Source organism: Galleria mellonella, unplaced genomic scaffold (assembly GCF_026898425.1).
Source record: "Galleria mellonella isolate WM207_F2 unplaced genomic scaffold, CSIRO_AGI_GalMel_v1 utg270, whole genome shotgun sequence".
Classification (NCBI taxonomy): Eukaryota; Metazoa; Arthropoda; class Insecta; order Lepidoptera; family Pyralidae; genus Galleria; species Galleria mellonella.
This window is the reverse complement of record NW_026442062.1, coordinates 334,102-358,321: the sequence shown is the minus strand read 5'-3', so window position 1 is coordinate 358,321 and position 24,220 is coordinate 334,102. Positions and strand designations below refer to the sequence as shown.

General features: G+C 36.7%; 2 protein-coding genes across 2 annotated transcripts in view; one reads left to right on the top strand and one right to left on the bottom strand.

Annotated features, from left to right (window-relative positions):
* The window catches only part of LOC113511425 (neprilysin-4-like), a 79,802-nt gene extending 58,557 nt beyond the window's left edge, over positions 1-21,245 (top strand). The window contains exons 3-17 of the mRNA XM_052895304.1: positions 1,382-1,524; positions 9,942-10,187; positions 10,891-11,093; positions 11,741-11,917; positions 12,343-12,450; positions 12,989-13,133; positions 13,910-14,124; positions 14,501-14,677; positions 14,845-14,948; positions 15,618-15,676; positions 16,728-16,776; positions 17,676-17,743; positions 18,391-18,524; positions 19,180-19,344; positions 20,451-21,245. Coding sequence (XP_052751264.1) covers positions 1,382-1,524; positions 9,942-10,187; positions 10,891-11,093; positions 11,741-11,917; positions 12,343-12,450; positions 12,989-13,133; positions 13,910-14,124; positions 14,501-14,677; positions 14,845-14,948; positions 15,618-15,676; positions 16,728-16,776; positions 17,676-17,743; positions 18,391-18,524; positions 19,180-19,344; positions 20,451-20,627 — 2,170 coding nt within the window. The 3' untranslated portion in view covers positions 20,628-21,245. The remainder of the gene's footprint in view (positions 1-1,381; positions 1,525-9,941; positions 10,188-10,890; positions 11,094-11,740; positions 11,918-12,342; positions 12,451-12,988; positions 13,134-13,909; positions 14,125-14,500; positions 14,678-14,844; positions 14,949-15,617; positions 15,677-16,727; positions 16,777-17,675; positions 17,744-18,390; positions 18,525-19,179; positions 19,345-20,450) is intronic.
* A 29-nt stretch (positions 21,246-21,274) lies between these two features.
* Positions 21,275-23,960, bottom strand: LOC113511424 (probable U3 small nucleolar RNA-associated protein 11). Its single transcript, XM_026895046.3, has 4 exons — positions 23,579-23,960; positions 23,213-23,338; positions 22,293-22,484; positions 21,275-21,501 (listed from the first exon to the last, which is right to left on the bottom strand). Exons 1-4 carry the CDS (start codon positions 23,807-23,809, stop codon positions 21,292-21,294), a joined length of 759 nt encoding a protein of 252 aa, XP_026750847.1. The 5' UTR covers positions 23,810-23,960; the 3' UTR covers positions 21,275-21,291.
* Between the last annotated feature and the right edge of the window lie 260 nt (positions 23,961-24,220).

Sequence of the window (24,220 nt, the reverse complement as noted above, 5' to 3'; positions counted from 1 at the left end):
TAGGTTATAACCTATTTTCCGGATAAAAAATAAGTCTTATAGATATACGTCAGTCAACATATCCGGGATTTGTTGTGGGTTAAAAGTAGTTCAATATAAAAACAGTTCTACATATTACAAAGCGAATGCAAATAATATAGAGCGAAAGCTTTTTACAGCTGATTGGCGCGGCAACCCATAGTTTTATGGGCATCATTCAGTTATAAAATTGTCTCTAAACTTTACTTCGTGATGTAATGTTTTCTTCCTGTCTGTACTTAAGTTGTACCTTCCTACTTACTTATTTTATACAAGTATATCTTTTCAATCATTTATAACGTCAAGTATTACTTATATAATAAATTAATATAGGATAAAAGCTCTTTTCTTCTTCACGTGTTGACGCAGTATGACTATAGTTTGCAATCTTTTTATATCCAAAGTATCTAAAAACTAAAAGATTCTCTCAAAAGCATCTAAAACCGCAAAACACCATAAGAGTAATGAGAAAAATCTGCAAGATAACAGAATAAGACAAGGGAAAGTGCAAAAGATTTCAATAAATCAAGGAGTTTATTTATTTATTTATAGCATTACCAACATAAGAGACAGCTTAACATTTTAATACAATACACTGGTAGATTAGATCTAACTGTTCTTACGTTTATAGGCAACCACAGCATTACCTGAATTCATATGCTAATATAAATTAAAATAATAAAATACCCAGATAACAAGATAAAGCATAACAGAAAGTATCGATAACATAATCAATCCCTGCACGTATCCATTGTGGTCACATAGCTTGTAGAACCGACAACGGATGGTGAAGAAAGGTTCTTTTTTTTTTCAATGCATGATAATGGAATGGCAACCCCGCCTGTGCCATCGGTATACGCTGGCGGGGCACCAGTGAGGGGTGATAGGTGAGAATGAAAAGGCAGGTCAGTTAGCCCATCGTGATGAATACACCTGTAATTCAATCAACCAGTGAGGGATGATAGGTGAGGATGAAAGGACAGGTCAGTTAGCCCACCGTGATGAATACACCTGGAATTCAGCACGATGGTTTCCAGGAGGGACCGCGTGGAGGTCGACCTGATAATGTATATTGCTAGCAATGGGTCTGATAATCCGCATTACTAACAACCCCTCCCTCCCTGAAGAAAGGTTCTAGAGTGGTGTAGTAGGACGACCCCCCACTAGATGGAGTGGCGACCTGAAATGCATTGCAGGGAGTCAGTGGATGCAGGTGGCTCAGGTGACCGTTCTTTATGGAAGTCTATGAGGGAGGTTTATGTCCAGCAGTGGACGGATAATGACTGAAATGATGATGATGAATCTTAATTGTTATGGAGCAAAAAAAGCAATGATATTATTAATTCGTTAATTTGTATCACAGGGAGCGTACGGTGCGTTGTTCGTCGGTTCTGATCGGCGCCCTGGGTCTGTCCCTCATCGCGCTCGCCGTATACACCACCGTTCTGGTACTCACCGAGTACAAGACACCCAGACCCTGCGTCAGCGAGGAGTGTGTCGGAACAGGTGAGGAAAATCCTAGATTAGAGAAATTGGTACTAAATAATACTTAACTACCTAAATAAAAGTTAGACGCTTCACTTAGATTCCACGTTACGCCCACATCTTTAATGACTCATTCGAATTACCAATCTGCATACAAAATCTTCATTAGTATGTACAAAAGAATAAGTTCTGAAATTATCAAAAGTGATCTCACAGTAACCGGTCTTGGTGTCGACTGGGTTCACGGCCACTTAGGGTTGTCAATATTATTTCAACTAATTATAGTTTTTTTTTTTCGAAGTAAACTAAAATAAAAAAAAATATAGTACACTTAAAAATATAGTAAATTTTTTTTATACAACTTAGAATGGCAAACAAGCTGACGGCCCACCTAATGGAAAGTGGTAACCGTCGCCTATAGACATGAGCAGTACCATGGACATAACAGAGTATACTGTTTCGCCCATGATACCCCCCATGCGTTGCCATTCCTGAGGACTCAGGTGTTATTCCTCTGTACCCTGTAAATTCATGCTATATCCCACCCTTCAAACCGAAACACAGCCATGCAAACACAACTGCTTCACGGTTGAAACACGAATGGGACAGAGGTACCCAAGCAATCGCCTTTGTACAGTCTCTCTCTGGTTAACATATATTATTAAAACATATATTATTTTATAAAAAAAAAGGCGATTTTGTATTTCTTACTTATTTTCTTTATATATTTTTTGTTTCTGCCATGAAGCAGTTAAGTTTGTGTGGCTGTTTTTCGGTTTGAAAGGTGGGTGAATTTACAATTACTGCCATATCCCACAGGATAACAAGGGCGTAACACCTTAGTTCTCAGAAATGGCAACGCATGAAGGGTATCATAGGCGATACGGTATACTCTGCTATGTCTGTATGTATGTTATCAGCAACTTGTTTGCCATTCTAAATAGCATAAAAAAAAAATATAAAAACTATATTTTATCAATCAATAATTTAACAGGTAACAGAACACTTAAAAATAGTACGATTAAAAAGCATTAGATATAATTATATATATATATTTAATTAATTAATTCTTACATAAGGTATAATAATAACTATTTAATTCTAATATTATAAAAAATGTACAATATTGACCAATTAATTATTTTTAGGAAACTTATTTTTTTTTTGTTTACTACTTACTTGCATCCTTTAACAGTTTCTTTTTATTTACAAAAATCAAATTAATATTCAAATTAATATATTATTAATAATTCTGTTTCTCTCTTCTCACCTCTTCGAATTTATAATTGAATATATTCTTTCTGTAAATACTTACTGAAATATGATATCTTTGCATACTATGATATATTATTTAAACAGTGTATAACAGGGCAAGGTGAAATATAGTATGGTTGGCAACCCTACGGCCACTCTATTTGCATATACCAACAATAACAAATACACACGAACTCTTTACGACTAATTAAGAGGTATGTACAATTAATTAATCTATAAAAAAAAAAAGTTGGCTAAATCCAACAACAATCGACTTGGTTTTTACACGGACAAAATGTTGGTTTGTTTGAGTAATTATTTAAACATTTATTACATAATTGATTTAAGTAGATATTGATATTTAATTAGTATAGTATTATATTTTTTTGTATAATATAACAGATATTGCCGTGTGCTCTCGGCATAGAATGGGCCGTCCCTTTCTTTCCCGTGGGTGTCGTAAGATGCGACTAAGGGAATTTAGTGGTACAGGAATGGGTATTTTTATACAGCACCAAAGACTGTATTTTTTTTTGTAATGGATGATAATGGAATGGTAACCCCGCCTGCGTTAACGGTATACGCTGGCGGGGCACCAGTGAGGGGTGATAGGTGAGAATGAAAAGACAGGTCAGTTAGCCCATCGTGATGAATACACCTGGAATTCAGGACTATAGTTTCCAGATGGAACTGCGTGGAGGTTTACCTGTCAGGGTATATAGGGGGGAGGGGGGGGGGATTGTTAAAAATGGAGATTATGGGCCCCATTGCTAGCAATATACCCAACCAGGGCGACCTCCACGTAGTCCCCCCCGGAAACCATCATGCTAAATTCGTCACGATGGGCTAACTAACCTGTCTTTTCATCCTCATCTATCATCTTTCACTGGTGCCCCGCCAGTGTATATCGTTAGCGCAGGCGGGGTTACCATTCCATTATCATCCATTACAAAAAAATAAAGGGTATATTGCTAGCAATGGCACTGCTAGCCCGCATTACTAACAATCCCTTCCCCCCTAACTGGTTGAGAATGCTATTTATATTAAACCTACCATTTTTGCCAAGTTCTATTGAGCAACAATGTTTAACTAAATAAATTAATGCAGGCCGATTGATGATGCCACATGTATGGGTACGAGCAATGTAATTCATTATGTAAATAGAGCGACAAATGGATGCGTAACACCAATTAACATTTATTAATGACATAAACACCATGTAATTACCATAAGAATGCATAATGTATATCATCACAATTTATTAATGTTCACCAGTGGACAGATAATTGCTGAGATGACGATGATGGTAATGAAAAACTATGTGACATGTCATGTGCATGAACCGCAAAATCTGACCTGATACTCTAATTAGAAAAAAATAATGTCCGTTTACAATGGTAATGCTTGGTTTATTTCTTTTTATTAACACATTGACACTATCAAAACGTTTATTACATCTAGATAGAAAACAACCTCAAAATAATGATAGGGACAATAACGGGTCATTGTCCATTAAACAAACATTTATACACAATAGGAGCAACAGACAGCCCTCTATGTCGAGGCTGTTTCGACACCGAAGAAACGGCTGCTCACGTAATCCTGGAATGTGAGGCTGTGGCCCATCAACGTTTAGAAATTCTTAGGAACGGTGAGGTCGCTCCGTGAGGCCTGTGAAGAACTCAGGAAACTTCTGCGCTCCTGGGCGGAGCTAGGTTGGCTGCACTAGCCACGACTCATACGCACAACTGCCCAAATGAGAGGCAAAGGGCGGAAAACAGAGTCTTTCTCACATTCACAACACATTGACCGGCTTGTCAGTCACTATACTGACACTGACTGACACTGGAATACTTCAATGGGATTACGCGACGCGTAATTTTTTCCCGTTGGCGCTTTGTCAGTCACGTGTGACTGACACATAAAAATCCTCATAAAAATGGATCAAAATAAATTAAATAATCATATCTCTACACAATTTATTAAATATAACTTAAAAACATGGAATTTTTATGAAAAAAAAAAACTTGTTGGCGGCAATTGTGTTAAACTAGAAATGATAAACAAATTAAGGGTCGCGCGGTGAAAAGTGGTAACTGTCGCCCATAAGGGGGAAAGGGATTGTTAGTAATGGAGACTGAGAATCCTATTGCTAGCAATATACCCAACCAGGTCGACCTCCTCGCGGTTCCCCCTGGAAACTATCATGGTTAATTCCTGATGAATTCTTCATGATGGGCTAACTAGCCTGTTTTTATTCTCATCTATCACCTTTCACTGGTGCTCCGCCAGCGTATCCCGTTAGCGCAAGCGGGGTTACCATACCATTTTCACCCATAAAAAAAAACTGTCGCCCATAGACATAACTAAGTACACTATAATGCCCATGGCTCTCCACAAGCGTTGCCATTTTTGAAAACTGAAATGTTATGGCATGTTATGGTTGTGATTATGCCACATTTTGCCTGCCAAGCGTGGCGACTGGTGGCAGAACCCCCCTCTAGGGGGGACTATTTTTAGCAGTGAACAGTTATCGGTTAAAACAACAACAACAGTTCCCCATGACGTGTCCTCCCGTTCGACGAAATCTCTTATCCTCAAACTCCCTTCACACTCATCTACGCGCTATAGTGGATCTTTTACCGTCCATGCTGCTAGATTGTGGAATTCTCTTCCCATATCTATCCGTGAGAGTCAATCCCTAAATATTTTTAAGAGTAGACTTAAAGAGCGTCTTCTATCTCTATGAACTTATATTTATTTATCTATATATGTAAGTATATTGTATGTATACATGTATGTGTGTGTAAGTATATGCATAGATGTAGGTATGTATTTATGTATATGTATATGTGTATTTGTACGATTAAATATAATGTAATTAATTTAATTTTGTCTGTTTAAAAATCGTCACAATATTGTACACTGCTGTATCCGCTGACATTGATGCTCCTTTCCACTTTGGGTGTTGCTGGAAGAAAACTCTATCAGAGTTAAGCTCGCCTTTGTACTTTTGATTACCTCTGTCTTATTCTTAAAACAAGTGTGTACAATAAAGAATTAAATAAAAAAATAAAAAAAAAAAAACAGTTCACCATGCAGCAAGCAGATAAATATGGTTTTATTCGACTTGAAATGGTTATTAACTTAGGTATTCATTCTAAATCAACAACGCAAATAAAAATCACTATAATAAAATATTAATTGACCCATAAGATTAGACATTGCAAAACAAAATAGGCATGGAAATTTTCTATAGTAAATTCCCGGAATGCGGTTTTGCTATGACGCGTTTAAAAAATATATTTATTTTTGTGAATGTTGACATTGTGAATATCAACACATGTAATATTATAAAAAAAAAATGTCCCCATAAATATGATGTCATTTAATGAATAAATTATATATTTACAAAAAACAATCATACGTCTTCAATACGTTGACTGTCCACTGCCGAAAATAGGCCAGTAGTTGCCACGTTTGGCAGGCGGCCTGGCAACCTCAATTAGGCTTTGGTGCTGTTTAAAGAGAGACGTTGATGCCTATCCCTCGGCCATTAAGCTAAGTTAGTTGCCTTCTACGATATCCACGGGAAAGGAAGGGGTGGTCCCTTCTATGACGGGACCACACGGATTCATTACTTTACAAGTAACAGAAAAGATCCCTTTTAAATATATATAATATGTTACCAACAAACCTACTTTTTTTATGCCATGACAACAGAATGGCGACCCCGCTTGCGCTTTCGGTATTAAGCTGGCGGAACACTAGTAAAGATATGATAGGCGAAGATGAAGCAGTCCTGTTAGCCCATCATGACGAATTTATAAGAATTAATCGCTGTAGTTTCCAGGGGGAACCGTGTGGTGGTCGAACTAACCTACTTTATTAATCGTTTGAGTAATTAACGGGTCTAATAGTGTTTTCTACTTAATGTCCATTACTACAAGCTTTGCTTAATTCGACACTAGATGGCGCTTCGTACAGTGATATTTACTTGTCACACCCTCTTTACGGTGATGCATCTGATCTACCTATTCAAGTACTTTTTTAATAAACTCCGCCCGCGCTATCGGTATACACTGGCGGGACACCAGTGAGGGATGATAGGTGTTGAATGAAATGAATTTGATAATAAATCAATCACGATGATTTCTAGGGGCAACCACGAGGAGGTCGACCTGATATAGTATATTGCTAGCAATGGGGCTAGTAATCCCCGTTACTAACAATTCCCCTCCCATTCAAGTACTTGTGCTCCTAGACTCGTGCGCACTGTACGAGTATTTAAAAAATCGCACTATAATTATTACATCTGTACATATACGCCATTTATACAAAAAAAAAAAGAATAAATACTTAAATTAATAAAATATAATTTTTAGCTAGTTCGGGCCAAAAGAGCAGTTGAGATGTGAAGTTAACATTTTCGTCACTAGATGGCGTTATCGACAAATTAAAACACGCTATCGTAATGTTTTCACCTGCAGTAATGTATTGTGCAGCGCCCAAGAAATTAGAGTGACGACCTAGTGACAAATGTGTTGCAGGTTTAATCAGTACTTTTTGTAGTGACCACTGTATCGTACATGTCACTTAATTAATATTAATTTATTTATTTAAATTAAATCACTCGATTTTACGCAATTACACACGATTACACTATTCGACTAATACATCACTATACCTACGTAGTAATATTACAGTACTAGCTATCTAAGCCAGCTTTTCTCGAGTAGACAGAATTTTCGAAAATCAATGCATATAATAAAAAAAAATTTAGTCGGTCAAAAACTGCTCGGTTTTTTTATAGCATTCTATTATATATGTGATCCTTTAGATTGATATAACTTTTTTATTTATGAAGCGATTGAAATAAAACAAACAGTATTAAGTGGAGCCAACCGCAACGCAACAGTGAAAACCGCATTCAAATCGGTTAAGCCGTTTGTGAGATTAACATGTACAGACAAACAGACAGAAGTTCTAAAAATCATTATTTCGTTTTCCTATTGCCTTCATAAAGCCCTCTATAAAATAGTTTTACTTATATATCTTTCATATACAGACAGCGACCAGTTACGATTTTATATATATGTATGACGAGTTAAAAGCGAGTTATGTAAATCAAATCATTCGATTTATCAAATATACATGACTCACCGTGACGGGTTAATAATCTCTCGATACGACATATCTGTATCTACGTAGTAAAATTAATGAATAATAAATAGTTTTGGGGGCAAAAAAAACTGGTATTGTTTGGCGATGACGATTATCTGCAATAAACTTATATTCTATGGAATAATCCTTAATAATCATAATCCAATTACCATTTTTGTATTAAATAAAAATTACCAGATGGGAGACTTTGTACAAAAAGTCGATTGTTTGGGTACCTCTGTCCCATTCGTGTTTCAACCGTGAAACAGTTATGTTTGCATGGCTGCGTTTCGGATTGAAGGGTGGGATATGGCGTGAATGTACTGGGTACAGAGGAATAACATCTGAGTCCTCAGAAATGGCAACGCATGGGGGGTATCATGGGTGAAACAGTATACTCTGTTATGTTCATGGTGCTGCTCATGTCTATAGGCGACGGTTACCACTTTCCATCAGGTGGGCCGTCAGCTTGTTTGCCATTCTAAGTTGTATAAAAAAAATATTTAAAAAAATATGTAAATATAACTACAAATGTTTGTGAGTGTGTTTGAATGGATGAACGTTTGTGACACTTTCACGCGAAAACTACTGGAAGGAATTGAATCAAATTTGGTAAAATTCATATTCGAATTCATGCAAACAAATCAAGATACATTTGTATTATAAATGTGAAAGTGATTGCTTGTTACTTTCAACATTAGTATTTCAGTCGTTAACTGTCCTCTGCTGTACATTGGCCTCCCCCTTGCGGGAATTTGGATTATCAGCGTTACAGGTTACCTTTTCACCGTAAAGCCACATAAAACCTTAAATTTTTAATTACTTATAAATTAATAAATGATGTGCTTGTTGTAATGGCGAAGAAATACATCTACCTTTTTTTTATGCAACTTAGAATGGCAAACAAGCTGGCGGCCCACCTGATGGAAAGTGGTAACCGTCGCCTATAGACATGAGCAGTACCATGGACATAACAGAGTATACTGTTTCGCCCATGATACCCTCCACGCGTTGCCATTCCTGAGAACTCAGGTGTTATTCCTCTATACCCAGTAAATTCACTGTCACATCCCACCCTTTAAACTAAAACATTAAAACAAATATTGCGCCTTCTTTTATTGAAATAATTCCTATGTATGTTACACACATGTCACATAACCTATGTATATTATGTGTTTATAAACAATAAATTAAACAAATTGCGCACATGTACGCTGGACGGTGCGCAGTTGATCTTAATTATATTTACTGGAACGTTTTTAATTAAATAATAATTATGGTCGCGTGGATTCATAAATAAAATGCTTATGTTATGTGACGCATCCTGATATTTCCTATGATATCGTTACATTGTTAGACATTGTTTATTCTATCTACAAATATTTAATATACCTACCCGTAATGTTTAATTCCTGTTAAGAGGATTCATACTGTAGCTTCCGGTGTCTGAGAGCATCGCAACTAACTCAATTTTGGGGGGAAGTGATCGTTAGTAATAGGAAGATTAGCCCCCATTGCTATTAATATACCCTATCAGGTCGACCTCCACGCGGTTCCCACTGGAAACCATCGTGACTAATTTATCGTGAAATTCGTCACGATGGGCTAATTGGCCAGCTTTTTCATATTCACCTATCATCTCTCACTGGTGCCCCGCCTGTGTATACCGACAGCGCAGGTGGGCTTACCATTGCATTTTCAACCATACAACTGTCTATTTTTAATAACAATTTAATAAGTTTAAATATTTTTTTTTTAAAACATACGTTCATTTTTACCGATGTCTATATATACGTAAAACGGGAATTTTATGAAATTATGGTAACCATGTTCTTCAATGGCTGAAAATTAAATAGTAACCCCGCCAGCGATATCGAACTTTAACTGTAAGAAAAACTAAATCGATACATGTATTTTATACGAGAATGATTGACTAGTTTTAGGACCATCCAAAACTCTTAATAATGAGCGTACGTATAATTACGTACGAATATTCATAAATATTTTACTCCTATTCACAGCATCACGAATCCTTCAAGCTCTGAACAAAGACATGGATCCATGCAAGGACTTCTACGAGTATGCATGCGGAGGCTGGATCAAGAAGAACCCCGTACCGGACTGGGCTACCTCTTGGGACCAGCTGGCCAGGCTCAGGGAGCAACTGGTGACGGACCTGAGGGAACTGCTCGAAGCTGATGATGAGGAGGATCTACCCAAGAGTGTATTGAAAGCGAAGTCGTTGTACAGAACGTGTGTTAATGTCGGTAAGTGAAATATCAGTTTTATATAAAATATTCTTAAATAAAATTTTATGAAATAAGTGTATTTATACATATTTTTGCATTCAAAATTTTGACAGGCGCGTCTCCAAACACTAAATAGTACCAAGCAAGTCACTTGCGCTATACTATAGGTACTAAATAAAAAAAAAAACATTTATCGCAAGTAATAACACTCTATTAATTTGTTAATATTATGCCATTGGCGTATGATGTTTATTAAATTAGCTGCATGTACAAAATTAATTCTAAACTTATATATTTTTACGTTCTAATTCTAAACTTCAGTATTTTAACCTCTGAATTCTTAACTTTAGTATTTTAACCTCTGAATTCTTAACTTTAGTATTTTAAACTCTGAATTCTTAACTTTAGTATTTTAACCTCTGAATTCTTAACTTTTGTATTTTAACCTCTGAATTCTTAACTTTAGTATTATAATCTCTGAATTCTTAACTTTAGTATTATAATCTCTGAATTCTTAACTTTAGTATTATAATCTCTGAATTCCTAACATTAGTATTTTAACCTCCGTATTCTGTACTTCATTATTTTAACTGCCTAAAAACAAGCTAAATAAATTTACGTTAATTGTTATTATTACAAGACAATTCTTACATCGATCATAAAAAAATCAAGTTAAATTAAAGTTTGTTTTTGATTAATGCTTATCAAATGTTATCCGTAGACAAATTGGAAGTGGACGGAATCAAACCAATAGAACGTCTGCTCGGTAAACTGGGCCTGCCGCCGCGCCCCCCACAGCAGGCCAGCGAGAACTTCACGTGGGAGGAGACAACGGGCACCGGCAGGAGGTTGATGGGCCTCAATGTACTGTTAAGTGTGCAGGTCGCAGAGGACGTCAGAAACACCAGCAGGAATAGGGTTGTGGTGAGTACAAACTAACTTCGGATACTACAAAAATAACTGACAAACTAGTTGAAAGGCTGTAAGACCCTTACTAATATTATAAATGTAAAAATTAATTTGTTGGTTCGTTTGTAACCCCATAGCGTCTTAACGGCTAAACTAAGTGCTATGAAATTTAATATATACGTACTACATAGGGTACAGAAGGATGAAGGCTACTTTTTAACCTGGCCGGTAACAATATCCCGGCCATAATCCGGTTCCAGTTAGATCACCAGAGAGAGACTTTGTACAAAAGTCGTTTGCTTGGGTACCTCTGTCCCATTCGTGTTTCAGCCGTAAAGCAGTTGTGTTTGCATGGTTGTGTTTCGGTTTGAAGGGTGGGATATGGCGTGAATTTACAGGGTACAAAGTACAAACAATAACACCTAAGTCCTTAGGAATAGCAACGCATTCCTGAGGACCTTTCCGGGGGGGTATCATGGGCAAAACAGTATACTTTGTTATATCCATGGTACTGCTCATGTCTATAGGCAATGATTACCACTTTCCATTAGGTGGGCCGTCAGCTTGTTTGCCATTCTAAGTTGTATAAAAAAATATTAATAAAAAAACATGACTATTCTAAAATGCTTATAATACAAATGTATCATGACCTTTCTTACCAGATCGAGCAAGTATCGCCAGGGTTCAGCGACCGGTACCTGCTTCAACCGGAGCAGTTCGCGCACGAGCTGGCGCAGTACCACAAGTACATCAAGGAAATGATCACTATCGCCGACCCGGACACCGACGCCGGCCAATTCGCTGATGACATCGTCGAGTTCAGTAAAAGCCTCGCTAAGGTTGGTAATATGCTTAATAATTCTACCATCGGGGGGAAGGGATTGTTAGTTATGTTAGCCAGTTCGACCTCCACGTGGTTCCCCCTGGAAATCATCGTGCTGAATTCCGGAAGAGATCGTTATAAAAGCCAGTTCATAGAAAGAATATTTTTTAGGGTAAGTTACAGGTCATACAAATAAAAATTTACATGGGTAAAAATGGAATGGTAACCCCACCTGCGCTATCGGTATACGCTGACGGGGCATTTATGAAAGATGATGGATGAAAACAGGACAGTTAGCTAATCGTGACAAATTTTACAAATATGAACCACGATAATTTCCAACGGGAACTACGTGGAACACGTAGTTCCCTTTTAGTAGGCTTTTAGACCTCCGCTATTAACTTTCAAGTTATAATAGAGTTACGAAATTTATAATTGCAGATAATGACACCGGTGGAGGTCCGGCGTAGCGGCACCCACCTGTTCCACGAGGTCAGCGTCCAACAGTTCGTGCAGGGCTCCAGCGGTGGGCCCGCGACCTGGAAAGAAGTAAGGACCGTCCGATCAATTTCCTTCACTACTCTATCGTAGACTTGTTTTTGTACATAACCTAATACAGTTTATAGGAAATGGTTAACTTTCGGTGAAACTACGGTATTGGACACCCTAAAACAAGAACTCTTTGAAAAATCAAAGCATGGATTTATTTTGTAAAGCACATGAAATTGTCACTGTCCTTGAAAGAACATTTTGCACGATAATGTTAGCAAAACATGTTAGAACTATACAAATCCTACAATGAACAACAAGTATGTCTTTGCACTTACTATGTACACATGTTCGCAAATAAAATCTTTATCTTTAATCGAACGCTTGTTATTGTTATGTATCTATAAGGTTCCAGATTCCATTCCCAGGCAGAGCCATTTAGAAAATGAACTTTTCTGAAATGACTCGGACAGTACTGGGTTGTAGTGCTAGTTGTTTGTCACTTGGATCCCCATAACATAAGGTATACTAGCTTGAGGACCGGTCCATAAGTGTGTGGCGCTTGTTATCATCACCTGTGCCACTTTTCTCATTCCAGCACGATTGGGATCGCTACCTGAAGCTGGTGTTCGCGAACACGAGCGTCACCCTGCACCCGCAGCAAGACCGCATCATCGTGATGGATCTGCCTTACCTGCAGAAACTAGCCACCTTGCTGTCGGATACCAAGCCTGTCATAATTGGTACGTTTTTAAATAAACATCTAGATCGATGTTATTCATATTATTTCATGCTGAGGCTCCACTCACGAGGGTGCTACGTCTGTTCAAAGAGGTAGTAGCGAGTTCCAATCTGGACTTTTTTCACTGTACTGCCACAGAGTCTCGCAGAGCGGTAACAAATTACGCAAAAATGCATTTTTTATATTTATTTTATATAGCATAATTAGATTTTTTTACTATTTTTTTTAAATATTGTATCATTATAATGTTTGATTTTTTTAGTTTTTGGTGAGTGCATTGGCAACCTGTAAATCTCACCAAAAATATATATAAATAAATAAACAATTTATAGGCGAAAATTATCGTTTTCTTAGCCTTTATTAATTAAACATTTATTAATTAAGACATCTAGTTAATGTCGTTAATTAATAAATGTTTTAATTTGTTGTTACTTCCATTTACGTAGTGGAAGTGAAGTTAAAGTTGTAAAATTGTAAAAATATAGCAGTTATGAAGCTACTGTTAAAGTAGTCTTAAAATTTATATCAATTAAATCAAATAATTTATTTTTCTGGTCTACGGAAACAAACCATGTCGTTTTAGTCCTTCGAGCCGGATCTCAAACATGTTTAGTATAGTACTAAACAGAACATTATACCAAGTTATATATGTGTTGTGATATGTGATGTGTTAGCTTACGTTGGCTTGTAATTTTAAGTGTGTAAAAGTTATTACAAGTGTTTTAACTCAAATAAATAGCGCGAACGAGGATTAACAATGACGTCTATTAACTCCAGAACGTTTCCTGTGGTGGAGCGTGTTCTCAACGGTGGCTCCGATGACGCTGAGCTCTTTCCGCGACCTCGGGTTTGAGTTCTCGCGCGCAGTGTTCGGGCTGCAGCAGCGGACGCCGCGCTGGAAGAGCTGCACTGCCAACGTCAACGCCAACTTTGGAGTCGCACTTAGCTATTTGTACGTGAAGCGACACTTTGATCAAGACTCTAGGCAAAAGGTAGGAGCATAAGATATTTACATTTTAATCTAAATATAGGAATCTTCAAATATAGAGTTGTTTTTAAGTTAAAAAAGGCGTAAAAGTCTTTGCTCACATTATTCAGGAGCGTCATACGTGTTATAAAAAAAAAATATATCTAGTTAAAATTTCCAACTATTTTTTAATTGACAAATCTCAGTTTAAACTACATTCAACTATAAGAAAACACGGTGATAGTAAAAAAAAAGTAACAAAGTCTTTTTTATTAAAAGAAATATATTCCAAACAATTGCTCGTAGTAAGAAGAACAGTCCAACCAGTTTTGACTGGTGAAGAAATTATGCCATATATATCCCTCTCGCGCATCATGCTCATCATCATCCTGGTATCACAGGCGATCGAGATGATAGAAGATGTGCGCGAGGCATTCGCGGCGACGGTGCAGCAGCTGGACTGGATGGACACTACCACCCGGCTCAAGACCCTGAACAAGCTGAAGGCCATACGGAATTTCGTCGGCTTCCCCGCCTGGCTGCTCACGCATGAACAGCTTGATAAGCATTATAAGCACGTACGTTGCTATTATTTTGTTATTTTTTCAAAACTTTCCCGTATCTATGACAAAATTTTATTAAAAAAAAAATTAACGATTCGGATCATTGTCACCTTGCCTAATTTTCGGTACTTGACAAATTTGTCTTAAACAACTATGTATAGCTATCTATTAATTATTTTCAGGCTGAAGTAGTGGAAGACAACTTATTCGAAACATACTTGAAGCTGACATGGGCGGCGATAAAGAAATCGTTGGAATCGCTCAGAGAAAAGCCTGATAGGAACAGGTAAACAATATCAAATAGATATAAAGTATATGTCCATAATATATATCTGCTATATATATACATATATCATGACCATCTTTCCCCTGGAGTATTTTTTTTAATAAATGATAATAAAATGGTAACCCTGCCCGCACTATCGGCACACATTGTGCTAAGAAGACATATCATTTGATTTTCTTAAACAGTTCAAACAAAAACATTTTTATATACAACTTAGAATGGTAAACAAGCTGACGGCTCACCTGATGGAAAGTGGTAACCGTCGCCTATAGACATGACCAGTACCATGGACATAACAGAGTATACTGTTTCACCCATGATACCCCCCATACGTTGCCATTTCTGAGGACTCAGGTGTTATTACTCTGTACCCAGTAAATTCACGCCATATCCCACCCTCAAACCGAAACACAGCCATGAAAACAATTGCTTTACGATTTTGAACCTTAAGCGCTACAACAACGTTTTTCTTTCCACTTGTAGAAATCACACGATCTTTTATAATTACATATCTATATTTATTTATTATTTAATACTTTATTGTACATACCAGTTATACATTAAAATATGACAGAGGTAATCAAATGTACAAAGGCGAGGTTAACTCTAAAAGAGTTCCCTTATTTAGTTTTCCGTCTTACTCTATCTAATAATCCTTTAATTTTGCAGATGGGTGGCAACTGCAACGACAGTCAACGCGTTTTATTCAGCTACCCTCAATTCAGTCAGTAAGTACTCGCCTACTTAATTGTCATTAAATTTTTTTTTATTATTTCAGCCGTAGTCCACTGCTGGACATAAGCCTTCCCCATAAGGGGAGTTTTGCCAGTAGTTGCCACGCTTGACAGGCGGGTTGGTAACCACAGTTAGGCTTCTAGAGATGTTTTAAGAGGGACGCTGTTGCCCATCCCTTGTCCTCCCTTAATCGCCTCTTACGACACCCACGGGAAAGGAAGGGGTGGCCTATTCTATGCCGGGGCACACACGGCGAAATTATATAAATAATTAATAAGCAAATGGTGCAAGAGTTTTCAGAAGTTGAAATAATATGTCATTCCAATTTTCATTCCCTATTTAAGAGCTGCACACTTGTCGGTGGAGCTCTTGCCACTCACTACGGTTTTCAGCGAGTCTCTTCACCTCTTGATACGTACACGACACCAACTCCTTCCTTGATCTGCCTGATGTAACTATGTCTCGGTGTTACCCTTCCCCTCCATCCTTCTATCTTACTTAAATAATATGTCAAAATATGTAAAATGAGAAAAGGCATCCACGTTGATTTAAGCTCCTGTAAAGTATGACGAAACTGAAAGACAAATGTGGAAGGACGCGAGTGCTGAATAATGTCTAAACTGATCTATTCTTGACATGATAAAATACCAATGTTCTCATCGTCATTATAACCGATCCATCGTCCAATATTAAGCATATGTCTCCCCCATATTACGCCACAAAGTACGAACCTGTGTCACTTGAAATCGGCGACTCCCTACGACGCTCTCAAGATCGCCTCTCAATATCGCGTGGAATCGCCCAACACTACAATTGCTTGGGATGATAAATCAGTCACCTCTTAAATTAATAGATACGTTTTGTTATGATAGAACGAGACAACTACAACCTGCAACATCCGGCATCTTGTTCTTTAATATACGCGTGGTAACGAAAACGTATCTATCGACAGAATTATTGGCCATTTGTCTTGGTAGCCTGATGTGGAAATTAATAAAAAAATACTATATGTTTAAAATGCTAAAGTTCACAATTGTTTCACAGCGTTCCCGGCCGGTATTCTGCAGCCGCCTTTCTATGGCAATGGAATTGAGTAAGCATATTTTTATATATATTACGGCAAAATGGCAATAAGGTCTGCCTTATGGTATTCAATTACCGCTTATAAACTAAGCGATATCGGGAACTCTATAAACTACGTGCAAACTTACACGTTGACACCCTAAAACCGTTTCTAGTTAAATGCGCTCGATGACTTTTTTATAGATGATAATGGAACGGTAACCCCGCCTGCGCTAACGGTATACACTGGCGGAGCACCAGTGAGGGATGATAGATGAGAATGAAAAGGCAGGTCCGTTAGCCCATCGTGATGAATACTCCTAGAATTCAGCGCGATGGTTTCCAGGGGGGACCGCGGAGAAGTCGACCTGATGATATAATATATGACCTAACAATATACCCCATATTGCTAGCAATGGGATTGCTAATCTCCATTACTAATAATCCCTTGTCCCCTTGGAATATGACGTGTGAAGAAAATTTGAATTATACATTTTTTGTACTACCATGGTCGCAATTAAGCAAACGCTATTACCGTAGCCCGTGGACGCCTGTAACACCAGGGACGTCACGCGCGCGTTGCCGACCCTTAAGAAATCTTAATACACCATTTTTGAAGAACCCCATGCTAGAGCCTTTAAGGAAAGCCTCGGCAGGAAGATTATTCCACAACCTGAGTGTACGCTGGAGGAAGCTCCGTTCTAATTCTAAAGTGTGACTAAGTGTGTCATGTTCTTACTACCTTTATCCCAATTATTATTTGGGGTCGTCGTAATATGATTTTATCCATAATACTAAAGGATTTGGCTTATAGTTTTACAACCGACCCGCCTACCTGACGTCATACCTCTTTGAGAATGCATTTGTTTGCTGTGCTTTCCGCCACCTACGTTTAACTGTGTGTATTCCTAATAAACGGAAATGTTTCAGAGCGATAAACTACGGATCTATCGGCGCCATAATGGGCCATGAAGTGACGCACGGCTTCGACGATCAAGGTACAATTTCAAAATATTAATTTTATCGTTAACTGAAAATTAACGTTGAAAATTTCGATGCATTTTCGTAATTATATTCTAAGATTTTCCATGCAACTTACAATGGCAAACAAGCTGACGGCCCACCTGATGGAAGGTAGTAACCGTCGTCTATAGACATGAACATCACAGAGTATACTATGACTGCCGTAATACCCCCCATGCGTTGCCATTCCCGAGAAATTCGTGGTAACCAGTTGAATGTTTTTGGTTCACTTACAACTAAATCACAAATGAGTATCACCACAGTATGCACTTGTGTTCGGGATTCATGGGGGAGCCATTGGGGACACTTCCAGGCCTCGGCGAACTCCTTAGAGTTGCTCAAGGTCCCGATCACGCGGATTTTGTTGGGGCTGTGCACACCTTCCACCATTTTGGACTTGAGAGCGCGAGAGTGTGTTACCCTGTAATCTCACTGCCATATCGCCTTCAAACTGAAACTCAGTCATGTAAGCATAGCTGCTTTATTTCAAAAACAAAAAACTAAAAAAAAAAACACTTGCATTTTGCTCCCCATTCCTATAATCTTATGTTGGTAAGATTTTGAAGAGAGGCCATTGACTAGTGATGGAGTTACAGATTTTTACGATGACTTATTATACCAGGGCGACGTTACGACGAGGAGGGCAATCTGAAGCAGTGGTGGTCGGCGGCGACGCTGGAGCATTATCACAGCAAGGTGCAGTGCATCATCGACCAGTACAGCAAGTACCACATGCCGCAGCTGCCTAATTACACGGTACGTGCACACCGCTGGTCTTATCATATGACAAGACGGCATAATATACGTATCTAAGATAAGGTTTGACCAAGCCAGCGAATCCTCATTTTTTTATCTATACCTGTAATATCATTCTGGAAGTCAATCAAATATTTCGTCGTGTTTAAGACGATATTTGAAATTGTATAAAATAATTGCCTAAATGATTTTTTTAATACGGATTCGTTTTCTCATTTGAGACACCATATATGAATTTACTACAAAAAAAAATTAGAGAGAAATTTGAAAATGGAAAAGTCTTTTAATTGTAAATTATTTTTAAAATAAATTATATCTAGCCAGTGTGTTCTATGTCTATACTTTTTCTATAACTTTTTTCATGTAGCCAGTTATATTTTTTTTTATTTTGCCAAAAGTGATAATATTATTCAGATCATAAACAATACATAGATAGATAGATAATTTATTTGCATTACTTACGGCACACAAATAACAATACAAAGAGTAAAAAACAAAAAAAAGCGACAAAAAAAAAACAAAAAGCAAAATATATAAAACAACAATTTCAGTTTATTGTTTTGCCTTCAAAAGAGCAAAACACTGATATTCTGTTGTGGTCAATGAACCCCATATGTTCTCTTTGGCACTGTAACACGATGTGATGGGTGCGCAGGTGCACGGGTTCAACACGCAGGGCGAGAACATCGCCGACAACGGCGGGCTCCGCGCCGCGCTGCGCGCCTACTCGCTGCAGCGGCGCCGCGCCGGCCGCGCCGCCGCGCTGCCCGGCCTGCCGCACCTCTCGCCCGACCAGCTCTTCTTCCTCGGCTTCGCACAGGTACCGCCACCCTCCACTATTTGCATCATATAACTTCGATACCCTTGTCGCATAGAATAAACCACCCCTTCCTTTCCTATAGGTGTCGTATGTGGCATCTGTATATAAATATTGTAAATATTCATCTCATAGCCACTTATCAACATCATTACTTTCATTTCCATCAAGTAGGTTAATTAAATTGTACGTAGATATTTCGCCTCTTTCTTTCCTTCGGACTGCTCGTACAGACATGACAGCGACGTTTTACCTTCTACATTCATTTCTGCTGTCATTCTCTCCATCTCGATCGTCATTCTCTCCATCTCGATCGCTCGCCTCTTACACTCCTAATTTCCGTTTTTATATATTATTTTCTACATATTCCTTTGTATATAATATTTACCTTCTGTATATAATTTACTGGGTATAGAGGAATAACACCTGAGTCCTCAGGAATGGCAACGCATGGGGGGTATCATGGGCAAAACAGTATACTCTGTTATGTCCATGGTACTGCTCATGTCTATAGACGACGGTTATCACTTTCCATCGGGTGGGCCGTCAGCTTGTTTGCCATTCTAAGCTGTATAAAAAAAATGTAAATAGACAAAGTTAGTTGTTGAACCTATTTCCTTCAAACAACTACACGTATAAGGCAACTAAGGGAAGACGAGGAATGGGCAGCGGCTTCCCTCTTAAAACATCTCCAAATCTTAACTGCGGTTGTCAATCCGCCTGCCACACGTGGCCTCTACTGGTAAAACTTCCCTAGGGGAGCCTTATGTTCAGCAGTGGACAGTTAAAAGCCGATATGATAATGATAATAACTTTAAAAAGAGAGGGAAAAAGAGAATTGACAATAATGGTGTCAACCCCACTATTATTACAAGCAATGTGTCCCTATCAGGTTGAACTACACGTGGTTACCTCTGGAAACAATCATACTTAATTCCTACCGAATTCGTCTCGATAGACCGGTCTAATTATAATAATATTATTTCTTCATCGTTTCAGCCATTCTCTTTTAATGTAAATTACTACGACAAACTGTTCTGGCTACTTATAAATAAAAATTAATAACAAATTTATACTTACACAAATAAATAAGTAACCAAACTCGACAGATATGGTGCGGCAACTCGACAGTGGGCGCTCTCAAGTCCAAAATGGTGGAAGGTGTGCACAGCCCCAATAAAATCCGCGTGATCGGGACCCTGAGCAACTCTAAGGAGTTCGCCGAGGCCTGGAAGTGTCCCAAGGGCTCCCCCATGAATCCGGAACACAAGTGCATACTGTGGTGATACTCATTTGTGATTTAGTTGTAAGTGAACCAAAGACATTCAACTGGTTACCACGAAGTTACCGCCTTAGTTAAGTGTACAAAAGTGTATTTTGTATTTTATATCTAGTGATGCACTTGTTATGTCGACAATGTAGCATGTAAATTGTGCATTGTAAAATCATGAGATGTATTATACTTGTAAGGATTAATTACGAGCAAACTGTACACATTATTATTCAAAGAAACATTTGTAAAATTAGCTGATAATTGTATTATGCATAAGTAATTGAATTTAAGAAATACAAATTTAAAATAGAATCAACAGCTCTCACAATATATAAACTTTAAAATATTCTTTTAAAGACATTGTAGTATTTTTTAAGCATACAAATAAGTAATAGACATATTTATGTTATCATAGAACAAGATTCCTTAAGACTGTTTTTTTAATAAATAATATGAATTGGTGTTTAGTTTTAGAAAATGAACACACGACCTGTCACGAACATTGTGGTATTATTAAAAAAAAAAGACATGTTTATGGTTGTATATGTGTGATTTCATTCTATAGAAATAATATAACAATGAATCTCAATGCATCTCATTTTCTTAATAATGACAAAAAGCTATTTATTATGAAAACAATAAAAAAAAAAACAAATGAAATATTAAAACAAATTGTTTTATTTTTTCCTAACATATTGGAATTTGTATACAGGTGCAGAATGTTTGCTTCCCTTTTTTATTCGTTTCGGTTTGACACCCTTTGCATCCTGCAGATGGCGTTTCAGTTCCATCTTCTGTTGGATCACCATCAACTCCTTCTCCCTTTCAATTCTCTTTGCTAGCTCCTTATATTTGTTTTTTCTGACTTGTACCATGGCTTGAGTTGTCTGAAAGCAATAAAATGTATTAGATTGTAAGTTTAGAAATGTATATCTTTATTACATAAAAAAAAATGGCTGTAAACTTAATACCACTTATTCAAAGTCATAAGAAATAAAACAATAAATTAAAATAATATTCCTTGTTCCACAAATTAACAAAGTTATGATATATTTGACATAAAACAAGTATTCTGATATCTGACAACTAATAATAAAGTGTGACAATTGTTCATTCATACATAACTACCATTCTTAGATTATATAGTGACTCCATAAAAATGCTTTGACAAAAATGGATCAACTTTTTCATATAATTTTGCATGACAAATACTTATGGGTTATTTCTTTATAACTTGTATATTAATTTTATCTTATAATTTCTACACCTTTTAAATGTGCAAAAAATTAATTTTATTTATAAAATAATTAAATATAAATATGTCAAGATACATTTTATGCATAAAAACACTGTTAAAAAAAACAGGTCAGCTAATTTGACAATTAACTGACAAAAATTTGACCTGTTTTTTAAACTCGATGCTCTATATAAGCTATCTAAGCTGCCACTATACCTCCATGATTGGGAAAACATTTTTTTTTTTTATTATAAGTATAATAAATAATAATTTAACCAAAACAAACCACAATAACTAGGTTTATTAGGAATATTCGTTTTAGTTTAACCCACAACTTTTATCTCAGTTTGCCATCTAGTTCAGATGTGTTTACACACTGGTGAGACTAAATTAAAAAAAAAGTGTCAAAGATCTTTATGTAACTTTTATACCAATACTTACTTCTTTATCCACTTGCGGTAATTGGATCTTATCTAAATCGGAAAGCCTTGGTCGGTTTGACTTCCTACCCAGCAGTAGTGGGTGTGTATCCAGTCTTTTAGCTACATCAAAATCTTTCTCCTCGCCTTCATCTACAAAAAATATGTGCGTGTTTGGCGTGGAGTCTGCCACATCTGTCATATGCAATTCACTCTAAAACAAATATACATAAGTAAGAAAGTGGTGAATAAAAATGAATAATTTAATCTATTATGAAATAAAGGTAAGCATTAGGATATATCAGAGATGCTGACTGAAAAATTTTGTTAAAGCAATTCAATGCACAGTGATATTATGTAGAAAATAAAAGTGTGTGAAACTATGCAAAATAAGATAGATGTTATAAAACAATTAAATATATTTTATCATTTATGTACATATTGATAATGAAGTGAAAGAGGAACAAAAAGCTTATTTTAATATAAAAATGCCATAAATTTAATTTTAGTGCCAATGACTTTTACTCATATCTATTTAAAAAATGCCAAAGAAATCTTTGTCGTGTTGATGTATTTTCTCTAAAAAAACTGTATCTCCTCCAAAAATTATGCAATTTTAATATTTTTTTACAGCAAGCTAAACAGCTACTGATTTCCCGAGCGCTATGATGCTTGTGGCACTTTAAGTTGCAATGCGCATGAGCGTTGCGGTGCTCATCGGCACTTAAAGGGTTAAAATGTATAGCAACACTCCAAAGATATTTTATTTCCAATAATATATGTTTTAACTACAATGGTTGGTCGTGTTGAGGATGAGGTTAGTTAAATATTATTGGTTAATTGGTTGATGTACCTTGGTTGATTATTGTATTTGAGTAAAGTAGCAAATGACCCAGTCAATTTACTCCACACACATGCCATTTAAATTTTGTACCAAATTACCTGCAATCGGTCAATCCTCCTGCTTTCAATTGTACGCTTCATATTGATGTACCTAACATCCTGAGTTTGCATCAGTTTTAATTGCTCCGGACTATCCTCATCTTCTTTCAGTATTTCATGATGGACCTGAAGGAAAATTTATTTGATTAATCTTTAATCTTTTGATTAATATTAATCATAGTAAGTAACAAATTTCTTACCAATACATTAAAAAAAATATTATGATTGATTGATAATTTGCTGTAAATTATAGATTCGAACAAAACATTGACGGAAATTATTGTACTGTACATCTATGTCAGTTATAATATTTGTACTGAGGATGCAAAATTACAGGAAAATTTGAACTAGTGGTTAGGAACTTACACCATCTTTGACTCTAGAATTTATCATATGAAAATAAAATTCATCGGGATTTTTATCCAGAGTCCGTTTCCGTAGTAATTTAAGAGTTTCACCCTTCTCATGGTAATCATCTGCACGCCGCTTGTAATCTTTTTTCTTTTCTAAAATTCCCAAATGCTTTCTGGACTCTGGCTGATGTCTCTCTTTATGAGTTTTTTGGTTGGCCTTTGCAGCCTTCTTCCACGAAGACATCGTTATTGTTTTTTACTTTGAATAGTATTGTTTGGTGAATAGTCACTTTAATTAAACATAATTTAAAGAATAGTGAAAAAATAAATCATGGTCACATCCACACGTGTAAAATTCGTTTGGAAGACGGACTTTAATCGCAGACTAACATATTTGACATTGACAAGAATGACAATCTTCAAATAAATGTCACATTGACATATTTCTGACACTTTTTGATGGCGCATTTTTAATGTATCACGGTTGCGGATACTTGCTTTTTGTTTATCTGACGCAATCTGACGACACTTTTTTACCGTTCGTATTATTTCTCATAGAAATTTAAATTATTCCATCTTTAACTAGCGGAAATTTAAAAATTTCATTAAATTCGGTTAAGCGACCTCAAAAATTAACATAAACGAATATTGCGAT